This window comes from Podarcis raffonei, chromosome 7 (genome assembly GCF_027172205.1).
Source record: "Podarcis raffonei isolate rPodRaf1 chromosome 7, rPodRaf1.pri, whole genome shotgun sequence".
NCBI classification, from domain to species: Eukaryota; Metazoa; Chordata; class Lepidosauria; order Squamata; family Lacertidae; genus Podarcis; species Podarcis raffonei.
The window spans coordinates 90,881,085-90,895,231 of NC_070608.1; the positions used below are offsets into that span (position 1 = coordinate 90,881,085).

General features: G+C 42.5%; 1 protein-coding gene across 1 annotated transcript; it reads right to left on the minus strand.

Annotated features, from left to right (window-relative positions):
- Nucleotides 1-246: 246 nt before the first annotated feature.
- Nucleotides 247-14,059, minus strand: CCT5 (chaperonin containing TCP1 subunit 5). Its single transcript, XM_053397512.1, has 11 exons — nucleotides 13,840-14,059; nucleotides 12,453-12,513; nucleotides 12,198-12,362; nucleotides 9,695-9,893; nucleotides 7,709-7,901; nucleotides 7,129-7,278; nucleotides 5,389-5,508; nucleotides 5,121-5,306; nucleotides 3,530-3,667; nucleotides 1,178-1,358; nucleotides 247-497 (listed from the first exon to the last, which is right to left on the minus strand). The coding sequence occupies exons 1-11, from the start codon at nucleotides 13,942-13,944 to the stop codon at nucleotides 370-372; spliced, it is 1,626 nt and encodes a 541-aa protein (XP_053253487.1). The 5' UTR covers nucleotides 13,945-14,059; the 3' UTR covers nucleotides 247-369.
- Nucleotides 14,060-14,147: the final 88 nt, after the last annotated feature.

Below are 14,147 nucleotides of genomic sequence, written 5' to 3' on the forward strand. Positions count from 1 at the left end.
ACAAAGCCCACTTTAATACAATCCATGCTAAAATCCAAAAATTAGGGCGACAGTGTTATACAAGTCTAATGTGCTAAATGTACTAATGTACTTTCTATACTAACACCACAAGGAAACGAGAGCAGTAGATTAAAAGCTACAGATAATGTGAACAATTTAACGTTTCTATTTCTACAGTATCTTTGTATAAGAGGAGCTGGGACCCAGCATAACTTAAGAAAAAGAACAATGAAACTTTTGAAAAAGTACTGACACCACAACAGCTATTTATTGATGTAAATAAGTATATCAAACAGAAACGGCCTACGAGAAAACACTGGAATTGGGCTGATGGGACCACTGCAATTGAAACATGTCAGGTTTAATTTTTTATTCTTCAGATTCACCAGGCTTGCGAATATCATCAATCTTCAGAATCATTCTAACCATTTGAGTAGCCAGAGAGATCTGCTGCTTCTTGCCAATCAAAGTTTCTATAACATGTTGTTCTTTCATATCTGCCAAGAGAAAGAAAATGTGAATGTACTGCGTTCACTTAAAATTATTTAACATTCCCAGCACAATACAAGAACATAGAAAACAGATCTGTTCTATGCATCAGCAAGGAATAGATTTCTATGTATGTTCTTGTTACAACAATTCATTTTATTCAGTGGTAAGAGCAGTAACTAGCAGAACTAGAGTTGCCTGCAGACTCAAGAAACATTTATCCAGCCTGTGCCTTAGGACCAATGGCTGGTACAATCAAGAGTTAGAAGGACCCAAAGGGAAGATCACATTGTATGGGATTATAAGAACCTGGAATAGGCCAAGAGCCCATCCTGGCTAGCTTCTGATTCTCAGGTGGCCAACCAGATGACTATAGAAAGCCCCCAAGCAGCACCTAAGAGCAAGAGCACTCTCCCCGTGTGCGATTTCCAACAGCTGGTGTTCAGAGACAAATGGCCTAAGGCATAGCCCAATTCTCCATGGAATCTCCCATGGAATGTCAATGGCACAAAAGGAATGCCACTCTATTTCACTAAATCCAATTGAAGAGCCCATCTTTTGGAGTGGGTGGCAAGCTCAGAATATTAATGACATTCAGGTGTTTCTAAGAAATTACGTGCAGTAGAATAACAATTGTTACATTCACTGACACTTATCTGAAAATAAAGCTGGCACTTGTGGTCCGTACCATTTGTCCCTTTGCGTAAGCAGTCAATACCCAAAGCAGAGTTTTCTTCTTTCACTTGCCGAGCCCGCACTGCAGCCATTGTCTGTATAGGATTCATGCCACTATTCTCAGCAAGTGCCATTGGAATGGCTTCGAGGGCGTCAGCAAAAGCCCTCATGGCATACTGCTCCAGTGATGGGCACTAGGAGAACAAGTATCACAGAATAAGAAGTCCGAAAACAGAGCCTTCTTTATGTTTTAATAACTGTTTACCTGAAAATATATGCTATTCTTTTTTTAAAAAAACAACCAAACAGAACACAGGCTGCACAAGACGTTTAGCTACAAGAACCTGCTTATGAGATGTGCCTTTCAATCTTAACTGCCTACTTTATTATATCTTTCTCCACTTAGAATCATAGACTTAACAGGATTGTAGCTGTAACCATCTTTGCGGAGTGAGGAGTGACATTATACAGAGAATTATGTTTTTCCAGCTGACAAAATATAGCTTCCGTCCCTACCCTCAAAACCAAATCTACTACATAAAAATCTAAACTTGATATTAATTATTGTATTAAATATTAAGAAATATTGAATATTAATAAGCGGGGAATTCAGATGCTGAATGATACAGAATAAAAGCTTCAAGAGATTCTCTCACTTTTATAAGCCTGAATTCTGGTGCATAAACCCAGTCACTATTACCCTGAATATGCTTGTATTTTTCATGTGACCATGACATTTTTTTTCATTTATTAAATTTATATTGACACTCCTCATCTATCACACCATTTTGGCTTTACCTCACCCAACATTTTTATTTTATCTATCCTAAAGTTTAACAGCATGAAGTAAGAGCAAAGTCTAAGGAAGTGCTGCTTCAGTTCTGCATTCCACCCCAAAGAGGAACAACAGAAGCAGCAGTGCTCCCAGCAGCAGCGGCCATCAGCTATACTGCTTATATATGAAGCCTTATAAGTCAGTTAGAAGGAGCAGCTAGGTAAACATGAACAGCTGTTAGACGCTGTGATCAGAAAGACATGTACCTGAGCATAACCTGTTGAGCCCCGTTTTATATATTTTTACATTGTATCTTTACTTTATGGGAAACAGGACTGTGGTTTTTTTTTGTTTATTGTTAGTGTTTTAGACTGTGTGCCTATTTGTCATTTTACTGATCCAGTTTCCCTTTGCAACTGCTTTGGTACTCTGCTCCCCCTCCCCAAAGGCTTCTTCTCTCTTCCACCTCCATATTAGCTACATGGACAAAACAAACCACTCAAGACTCACATAGTGAATATAATGTCATGAGGCCATATAATGAATCATATTTGGCTGGGTGATTATGCCAATGAGGACAAGTGAGTTCAATTTATATGAGCAACTCAACAGTTCTGCAAGGAGTACAAATAATAATCCAAGGAGGTGTCTGTATACATGCAGGCTAACACCCCAGCCCAATAAATGTGGAAAACAGGTAACTCTGCTAAGGAAAAAACTAGTATAATTATACTTCAAGAACAGCTCCAAAAACAAAACAAAAGGAAGAAAGGAAAAGCAGCAACTCTCCTCCACTTAAAAAAATGAGATACATGTGGCCCTTCAGAAAGCATTCCCACTGCCATCAAAATGCATCCAGTCCTTTTCCCAATCTGTCAGGTAGCTTAGGATGAGAGGGGGAAATAATGGTCCAAGGCCATCCATTCAAATTCATGACTGAGATGGGATTTAAACTCATTTTTTCCTGGTTCAAGTCTGACACTCCAATATACTACAGTGACTGAATTTTAGAGATGGGCCTAGATGCCAATAATTTGAAGATTTCTTGTGTGGGAGTACGCAAGCATCTATTTTTAAGTTTAAGGTGATACTACACATCTGAAGAATATTGCAGTTTTATCAGCTCTGGTCCATGGGGTCACGAAGAGTCGGACATGACTAAACGACTAAACAACACCACCAACAACAATATTAATGCCTACAATTACGGGTTTATGTTTGCTGGACTTTATACTTGTGGGCATTAAAAAAGAAAAAGGATACCAAAGGACGTAACAACTTAGGTTGTAATCCTAACGCTGTTTGCTTTGGCAGCAGCCCCACTGAATTCAGCTGGACTTATTTCTGGGTACATACGTATGGTTAGGTTTGTGCATTTAGTTCTGAAACAGTTTTGAGAAGAGTGCCTGGCGTGCTCTGGTCCAGGGGGTCACGAAGAGTCGGACACGACTAAACAACAACAAATTTGCAGGTGCTTCACTAGAAACCATGAGTAGAAACAAAATTGGATCTGCAGTGCAGCATCCGTAGTTCTACGAAAGCTTAATGTAAAGTTGGTCAGCATGGCATATCAACTAACTTCTTTTTTACCTTATCTGCTGTTTCACTAACAGCCAGCGCACAAGAGATCTCAGAAGCACCTCCGCCATAAACGATACGGTTGTCACGAACAAGATTCCTGATCACACATAATGCATCATGAAGGGATCGTTTGGCTTCTTCAATGATCTTCAATTAGACAATGCAATTGCAGACACACAAGAAAGGTGAGGTTATAGCACTTTTCCAATAAACAGAAAATACATCAAGCATACAAAATTTGAACAGCAGATTCCACTAGCAATTTTACTGCTGTCATTTGCCCAGTTTCACTCTTTTTAGTGGCTTAAAATTAAAAAGCACGGCTACCCAAAAATCCTATCAAAACAGTTAGGCTGAAATCCTATTTCCATTTATCAGTTGAGTAAACCCTACTGAATAGAATGAGATTTGCTTCTGAGTAGGACTGCTGTTCTAAAAATCCACACAACCCCTCCTCCAGCTACTTCTATCTGTATCAGAAGCAACAGCACACAAAAGGTATGAACTGCAGCCCTTTCCTGCCTCCCAAGAATTCCTTTTGGACAGCAGTTCTCCTGTCCAACTCAGGATGAGCAAACAACACTACTATTCAGTTCTGATGCTTCTACTGAAGGTCTACAAACTTAATTTCAAAGTGGCAAAATTAATTTGATAATCTAGTTTTAAAAGGTTCACTGGTTGAAGACAAAAAGTGGGATAAAAATTATGCTCACAACACAGTGAAACAAATAAAACTCTTTAATTTCAACATGATGTGCATGTGGGAGTAAAACATGTAAAGAGCAGAACAGGTACATTCAAGCAGTAGAAAGGCCTGATGACATTAAAAAGGTAATCACAATTTTGAGGGTGTGCAGGAGGCTGCAGGGGAAAGGCAAGGATGGAGAAGTTCCCTTGAAAAAGTGAAAATCTGCTGTGCAAGCAGAACACAATGTTAATGCAACCTGTTATGTTTAAACAAACCCTTAAGGTATCCAGAATTAAGAGCCAACTATCCTCCCCACTCCTCGACCCGCTTTTTGGGGCTGGGGGTGGGGCAAAGCTGGGTTTCCCCCGCCAGCCCCGACAAGCTCCTGAGGAGCTCTGGGGTAGCCCGCGAAGCCTCCACAGGGCAGCGGGATGAAGGCTCCCCCCTGCCCTGCGGAGGCTTCGCGGGCTATCCCAGAAGCCAGAACAGCTAGAGAGAGTGTGCAGCGCTCCCTCTAGCTGTTTTAGCTTCTGCCTTAGTGGCACAAAGCTTTCATCCCGTTGCCCTGGGGAGGCTTCGCGCGGCTATCCCTGGCTTTTGCAGGAGGTGGGGGAAGGGACAAAGCAAGGCTCTCTCACTTCCCCCACCTCCCGCAAAAGCCGCATATTTTTTTCCTTGAATTCCCCCCCCAAAAAAAAGTAGGTGTGCCTTATGGAGCGAAAAATACAGTACTTTTCTTACATCACCTATTTCCAAGGTTAATAAGGGCATACTAATACATACAAATGATTACTACTTGTTCTTGTCACAACTTAGGAATTCCTATTAAGGCAGATCAAAGCAAAACAGTACAGAGATTTTAACAGAAAAACAACAACTGCGGACACTATCTGATTAAATTAGCTCACTCACCATTTTATTTCCACCTCTAATGAAGATGGTCACAGCTCTGGAATTTTTGCATTGCTCAATTACAAGCATTCTGTCTTTTGTGGTTCCAAATGAGAGCTCTTTGACAATGCCAGCAAATCCTAGTTTTTCAGGTGTGAGCTCACAAAAACGAGGTACAATGCGGCCTCCAGTTGCAATGGCAATCAACTGAAAGCAATCAGAAAAGCTATGAGTGACAAACCTTAAAGTACACGGGAAAAATAAGGAGTAGCAAGTGACTCATACTTACTTCTATTTCAGGACCACCAACCCAGCGAACGGCAGGTAACTCATTCTGAAGCAGTAAGTGATTGGCCTCATCATCAAATCCCCACTGGCAAATAGCTAGGGTTGCACCAGTGTCTTTGATCTAAAATACATACATACATACATACATAATTTATTCAGTGCTTTTTTTCAAGAAAAATAGTTGCTGGAACTCACCATGAAGTTGTTACAGTAAGTAGCCGCATGAATAGGGGCAGCCCTGAACAGATGCCAGTTACATTCACCACCCATGGAGGTGCTAAAAACTATGGCAAGCTATCTCCCTAGCTGGTTTGGGGGTTGCCCCCGGTTGTGGTGCACATCAAATAAATGTGCAGCTTGGAAGGGCCTTCATGCTAACATTCCTGCAATGGTAGAGGCCTGGCTCGAAAGCTTAAAGCCTACCGCTGCTACACAGGAGACCGATGGAAGAAAAGGAAACATGAATTGGCCCTGCGCCATAGTTTGACCAATCACAGCTAGGTAGAGTCATAGATCTCAAAAAAGTGCAGACTCACACATGCTGGTCAGCTTGTTTTGACTTGAAATGTTAGTTTTGAGCTTCTCAGAAGTACATAAAAGTAAGAAGTGGGCAGGGGAGCACTGGTTCACAATTTTACTCCCAGCTTTAGAAGCATTGAGTGGTATCCAACAAAGCAAAACTCAGAACAGACTCATTGAAAATCAAGAGGCTTAGACATGAATAGTGAATACAGTACACTGGATTCCATCTCTGAGTGCAACTTACATCAGCCTCACTTCTAAATCCTAATCAAGTGCATATCCACTTCAAAGCTACTCCAAGACGATTCTCTGACATCATTAAACTTCTGATTTTATGCAAGATAAACCTTGCTGTAAATAGGAAATTCAGAAATGTTGTTCAATTTCCTTTTAGTATTGCAAGAAGTATAATCTGGGCTAAGTGCATACAGAAATTCTGCAGAAGCACATTTCCACACACACCTCTCTTTAAACGTTAGAAACTTTAAACATAGATTGCCAAACTATGCTTAGAAGTCTGGAAGATAAATCTCACAAGCCACAGAGGGGGATAAATAAGCTATCTAGTGGCAGGGGGACGACGTGTCAGTGTCTTGCACAGCACCTTCCCCCACCCATGATTAGGAATACCAGAATTATGCAAAACCTGCTTTTATATATGGGTTATATTATTTGGCATCCCTTGATAAAGAATTTGAATAACCTGCATGTGGAATATAAACTTTAGGAGTGGAATATATACAACACTGGTGCTGGAGGAGACTCTTGAGAGTCCCATGGACTGCCAGAAGATCAAACCTATCCATTCTTAGGAAATCAGCCCTGAGTGCTCACTGGAAGGACAGATCCTGAAGCTGAGGCTCCAAGACTTTGGCCACCTCATGAGAAGAGAAGACGCCCTGGAAAAGACCCTGATGCTGGGAAAGATGGAGGGCACAAGGAGAAGAGGACAACAGAGGACGAGGTGGTGGGACAGTGTTCTCGAAGCTAACAGCATGAGTTTGACCAAACTGCGGGAGGCAGTGGAAGACGTGCTCTGGTCCATGGGGTCACGAAGACTCAGACACGACTAAACGACAACAACATATACAACACTGAACACAATGGTCACTTTCAGTACTATTTGGCAAGAGTGTTAATTGTCAAATTGAAGTGAAGATTTTTATGACACTTTTCAAAAGCCTTTTAGCATATTAAAACAAATAAGTATCATTCTAACCTGTTTCACCATCTCATCAAACTTCTCCTTCTCGTACTGCTGCAATGCCCTATAGTCTTCCACAGATGTTACATCAAGCTTATGCTTAGTTTTTGGCTTAGGTGGCTCAAATGGGCAAGTCAGTATTGCAATTTTAACATCTTTAAGTTCCTGGGAAAATAAGGGCTAGAGTTAAAGTGGGCAATAAACTTTCAAGTTTTAACGATTAAAAATTAATGGTTTCCTCAAGAACAAACCACCCCAGATAATAATGGTAATACAATGGTACCTCTGGTTACAAACTTAATTTGTTCTGGAGGTCCGTTCTTAAACTGAAACCCTTCCTAACCTGAGATACTACTTTAGCTAATGGGGCCTGCCACCACACGATTTCTGTTCCCATCCTGAGGTAAAGTTCTTAACCCTAGGTACTACTTCCAGGTTAGCGGCGTCTGCAACCCGAAGTGTTTGTAACCCAAAGTACCACTGTAATAATACATTTTGAATTGATTTTAAAAAAACAGCTGGACTTAAGCAGCAATAAGAAAACTCAAGGTTTACAAAGAAAAAATCACATTATCAAATCAACAAGGTCACTCACTTTAGGCATCTGTGGGTGGCTGAAGTCTTTATCTACTATCACACCTTTTACTAGTTGGGTGTCCTCCAGTCTACCACCGACCTTGCCCTGGACTTTTATCAGCTCAAAATCAACATCTCTGCGCTCCATATCTGCCACAGTTAGCACTGCATTTACAGCTATTTCTGCCATTTGTCTGTGGCAACGATTAATTCTAAAAATGAAAGGAAGTTTCATTATAAAATATTCAGGTAATTAAAAAAAATCAAAATCAAACATTGTAGACCCGAATGGCTTACTGAAGATTTTGGAGAACTCACAGAATAAATATTAATCTTTAAACTATGTTGACACAAGCTCACTTTAAACTTATGATCAAACTGCATATTACGTTAATGCCACCACTTTTATTTTGAAGAAAAATAACTTATCAGCAGAATCAGTGAGAAGAGAAAATCAAACTGTAGAGGAGTGAAGAACCTCAGGTCTGCAAAGTCTTTCTGAGCTAACCACAGCCACCTTTGGCCTGATGTCGTATGATGTCAGACATAGGAAACATCAAGCCACCACTGAAAACTTCAAGCTGCAACTAAAGGATGAAGAATCAGAAGCGCACTCTAAGCGTGTTTCTGATTCTTTCCTTGCAGCCATGTCTTGACTCTGAATTAAAGTTGGGGCTGCAAAGGAACAATTTTTTTTGCAAGTCTGGCTGAACTTTGTGACCTAACATCAGGTGGGTGTCTAACCTGTCAATGCAGGCCATGCCTGACCTAGAGAAATTGCAAGCAGCTGTCTCTGCTTCCTCACTCTTTTCTTTGGGTGACACAACATAGGTGGTTCATCATGGAGGCAGTTACTTCATCTTCTCACTTGTTTACCTTTGCTCTCCCTCTGCATGGAACTCTGGTGGAGAGTGGGCCTGATGAGCCCAAAGCTACCCAATACACCACACAGTAAAAGGACAAAAAAGCAGGTAAGAAGAAGAGTTTGGATTTGATATCCCGCCTTATCACTACCCTAAGGAGTCTCAAAGCTGCTAACAATCTCTTTTACCTTCCTCCCCCACAACAAACACTCTGTGAGGTGAGTGAGGCTGAGAGACTTCAGAGAAGTGTGACTAGCCCAGCAGCTGCATGTGGAAGAGCAGGGACGTGAACCTGGTTCACCAGATTACGAGTCCACCGCTCTGGCAGCTGCTCTTCCAAAAAGCAGTAACTACCTACTTTTGCTCACCAAAACAACGAGCACACAAGCAGGTGTAGCCTACCAGATGAAAAGAGCAAATGAGTGATCAGAAGCAGCAGCAACCATCACTTTCCCAGTCCTTGCTGTTGCAAGAAAGCAGCAAGGAACAGCTGCTGCTCCTTTTCACCCACCCTCTTCTATCAATGGGTAGCATTCAGTGGAGGCTTGGGTTCAATTGTCACCACCTGTAGAACACTGGTGAGTGAATTAAGTAACTGCTCCTTCCTTGATTAATCTGGTGCACCACAACTTCCAGAGAGAAGAGTAAGTGAGCAGTCAAACACATTTCTCTTAAGAAAGGGTGAGCAAAAGCAGATAGGTGTGTGGGTGCTGTGTTCATTCTTGTACCTCCTCTGGCTACTCTCAAAGGTGGCAGGGCAGAGGCAGTCTGGGGCATTCCTGCTTCTGTGGCAGTTCACTGTTTGGTAATCTTTCCTCACTAGCAACAGTTGAAAATCAGCAGGTTTTCCTTCAAAATAAGGCTCAGTGTTAAGCACATTGCTAGTTATACTCAATGCTAGTTATACTCAATAGACACAATGAAGCATTGTACTTAAATCATTCAAGTCCTTTGATTACAATGAATCTACTCTGTATAATGTAATTGGGCTGAATATTACCCATTGCTTTAAAAAACACACCATGTGCTCAGTGTAATGCATAAATCAACTCTCAGTAACCATAAGCTCAAACAGAAATTTGCCTGCAGAATTACAATACCTAGGAGTATTAATTTTTTAAAAAGAAGTAGTGTGTACTTACACTTTAGAGCCCAGAGTAGTCTTTGCTGTCTGAATGAGAGGCTCTAGGTTCTCTGGGTCAACAGGAAAACTGTCACTGATCTTGTCCAAGTTCTCAATAGCAATGCGAGCAGCTTGTTCATACCCATCTGCTATTCTGATAGGATGAATACCACGATCCAACAAGTGCTCTGCCTGTTCCAATAGAGCACCTGCAAGAACTGCAGAAACAAAGTTGTAACAAAAATGTTTTGCCTCTTTAATAGGCAATTTTACCTCCATTATTATTTATTAAATTTCTATACTGCTCTTCATCCGAAGATCAAAAGGTGGTTTACAATATAAAACCACAAAACTACATACCATAATAACAAACAAATAATGCCCCCACCGCAGTTTAAAAGCCAATACAGTGGTACCTCAGGTTAAGTACTTAATTCGTTCTAGAGGTCCGTTCTTAACCTGAAATTGTTCTTAACCTGAAGCACCACTTTAGCTAATGGGGCTTCCTGCTGCTGCTGCGCCGCCGGAGCAAGATTTCCTGAAGCAAAGTTCTTAACCTGAAGCATTATTTCTGGGTTAGCGGAGTCTGTAACCTGAAGTGTATGTAACCTGAAGCGTATGTAACCCGAGGTACCACTGTACACGGTTTAATTAGCCAAAAGCTTGTGAGGTGAGGAATGTTTTTCCTGGCACCTAAAGATAAGTTCCTGAAACAGACAGCTGTGTGCAAGCAAGTCCATGAATATTTTTATTAATATACCTGCCAACACACACCATTTAGGATATTTTGAAGAATACCAACTAACTGAAAAACCCAAATCTTCCAGTTTTACAAGAACTTGATATTGAACAATAACTTGGAAATCATTTTACCAGCTACAATCAGATGATCAGGTAAATAGGTATTTATAGGGTTTTGAAGCCAAGTAGGATAGAAGGACTAAAGATGTCCAATTCAAAGTAATAGTTGCCCTAGACTCATAATTTCCAAAAACCATTTTTAATGAGATATTATATAGAATGTGAAGCGTAATATCCAATATAATAGCAAGAGTAAAATATAAAATCAAGGCAGTGTGTCAATATAACACAAATTAACCCATACATAAAATAAACAACTTAAAATATAGCTTTATAAAGCATTATTCCATCAGAAAATAAGCTCCATCCTACAGAAACAAATTGCTCCCGCTGATACAATTCTGGAGACAGAGGACTGGCCAGTGCTGCCAATTTGAAGATTAAGATGCTTACATTTTTTCATTTTGAAAATTTGGGAAAAGATCATTGGTCATGGAACACAAAACTTTTGTGTTACTGAGATTAGACCTACTGAAATGAATGGATTTAAGTTTATCAATTTGTATGGGTCTACAGTGGTACCTCGGGTTAAGAACTTAATTTGTTCTGGAGATCCGTTCTTAACCTGAAGCACCACTTTAGCTAATGGGGCCTCCTGCTGCTGCTGCTGCACAATTTCTGTTCTCATCCTGAAGCAAAGTTCTTAACCTGAGGTACTATTTCTGGGTTAGTGGAGTCTGTAACCTGAAGCATCTGTAACCTGAAGCGTCTGTAACCCGAGGTACCACTGTATTTCAAGTATGACAAAGTTGGACATCACCCAGTGCCAGTTCTGTTTTATAGAACTTAAAGGTAAAGGGACCCCTGACCATTAGGTCCAGTCGTGGCCGACTCTGGGGTTGCGGCGCCCATCTCACTTTATTGGCCAAGGGAGCCGGCGTACAGCTTCCGGGTCATGTGGCCAGCATGACAAAGCCGCTTCTGGTGAACCAGAACAGCGCTCGGAAATGCTGTTTACCTTCCTGCCGGAGCAGTACCTATCTATCTATCTATCTATCTATCATCCTCTTATCATGTTAACCTTTGAATTTAATGTACTTAGCAAGTTTCATCATGAGCAGAGATGATAAAACCATTTTTACCACCTCAAATATTAGTGTGGATAAAAACGGAGTACCACAATTTAAGACCTATCATGCAATTTTACAAACACTGGGAGGAATCCCTATTGAATACACATTCTCTAGTAAATGTGCAAAACTATTTAGTTTAAAGAAACTGATCCAGGTGCACAATCCATGCAGTTACTGCAAATAATGCCATTTTATGCTACTCAACTGGGTTAAAGTTTTATGCACTGGCAACTGATCAACTGCTATAAGCTGTAGCTTTGACTCTTTTATAAACAAAAACACAATGTGGCAATGTGTATAATTAAATACAGTGGTACCTTGGTTTTCGAACATAATCCATTCTGGAAGACTGTTCCAAGTTCTGAAATGTTCGAAAACCAAAAACTCAATAGCCGACAGCTAGGCCTCAGGATTTTGCACTCAGTGAAAGCCGCATGGAATGTTAGACTTCCGAGGAGTGTTCAAAAACCGAGGTGCCAGTTACATATGACATTTAGTCGTTACTGTCAAACTTAGCATTTTTTATAAGGAACTTGAAATCACTTTTAAAGTTACAAAATTTCAACACATAAGATTCAGTAATCTTACCAACAACACCTGTGGTCCCATCCCCAATCTCATCATCCTGAGATTTCGCCAGCTCAACCATAAGTTTAGCAATTTGATGGTCCACATCCATCATATTCAAGATGGTGGCACCATCGTTTGTCACAGTCACATCACCATCCTTGTCAACCATCATTTTATCAAGGCCTGCAACAAACATTGAAACAAAATGCCAGTATGAATAGAAAAGCATTTTAACACAGCAGATTTAAAGGTTTATAACATAATTATACTTACCATTGGGCCCAAGTGAAGATCTTAGAGTATTGGCTACTGCCTTAGCTGCCAATATGTGAGACTATAAAACACAAGTACAGAACCAGTATTACAAAATCTTGCAAGAACAGAGATGGAGACTGAGCTGTCTCTTTTTAATTTTTTTATATTTCATTAGCTAAATGGAATAGACGTATAACATAAGGGTCACCAAAAAATGTAACCATTCATATAATTCTTTCTGTAATTGAATCTGTACATACAGATGAATTATACAACCTGAATGACTGCATCATTTTTGTGTCTCTAAGAACATGGAGAGTATTTGCTAGGCAGGGTGTTAGCTCCTTTCCGAAACTTTCAAAATGAAAGGAAAGGAGCTCTCTCGTTCACCCTCCCCAAAAAAGCTTTCAAACGGTTAGTGCAGTGTGATGACATTCCTGTCCCTCTGGATCGTCAAGGATCCCGATCAATTCTGTCAAATGCTCCAAAGAGAGACGAAAACAGAAAGGGACGGGAAGGGGAAAATAAGGTGTAGAACACGGGTGTCAAACACAAGGCCCGTAGGCCGAATCCGGCCCGCCAGACCTCGTCATGTGGCCCGTGTAGCCGCCGCCGGCCGTCACCTTTTATTCTCGCTTTTTTTTTTTACACAAGAAAGCCGCCTCTTCAGTGCATGCGCAGCAGCCTACAAGCCAGAGAACGTCTGCCCTCTAGCGGCGCCGGCCATTCTACACAGGAAACCTCCACTTTACATAGTATAGTATAGATACAACCGGCCCTTTGAGGGTGACCAAGCAGCTGATGCGGCCCCTGATGAATTTGAGTTTGACACCCCTGGTGTAGAACATGGGTAGGCAACCCAAGGCCCGGGGGCCAGATCCAGCCCAATCGCCTTCTAAATCTGGCCCATGGTCTGTCGGGGAATCAGTGTGTTTTTACATGAGCAGAATGTGTCCTTTTATTTAAAATGCATCTCTGGGTCATTTGTGGGGCACAGGAACGCAGTCCGGCCCCCCACGAGGTCTGAGGGACGGTGGACCGGCCCGGCGGAAAAAGTCTGCAGACCCCTGGTGTAGAAGGAGGGTCGGGGGAAATAAAACAAGGCGGCCTGCAGGGAGAAGGGGCGGCAGTTGGGGGAGGGGTCGAACTCCCGAAGGGGGGGCTGAGGGGGGCACGAACACGCGCCACAGGGGGGGGGGTGGGAGCTCCGCGCAAAGGGGCCGGAGCGAGGCGGCGGCTCCGAGATGCCCCACCAGGGAGCAGCGAGAGCCCAGCGCGCCGCCCTGAGCCCGCCAGGGGAGAGAGGCGGGTAACGGCGGCGGCGGCGTGAGGCGGCTCTTGCAGGACCAGGATCGGCCTTTGAATCCGAGCGCCGGCCTCCCCCGCCCGCCCGCCCGCCGCGTACCTTGAGGGCCTCTATGCCGGTGGAGCGGCTTTTCCGCTCCTGGTCCTTGAGGATGAGGAAGGGCCGCCCGTACTCGTCGAAGGCCAGAGTCCCCATGGCCGACATGGCGGCGGGAGGCAGAGAAAGGGATGGAGGCCTCGGAGCGGCCGCGTGAGGAAAACGCCAACTCCCGGGCCGCTCCCGTCTCGCGAGAACCTCCCGACGGGCACCTCGCCCAAACGGTTCTGGAAGCGTCTGAGGCAGAGGCGCGAGCGCGCATGCGCTACGGTCACGCCCAACCGTCATAGAGATAGAGGGAGGGGTTACCA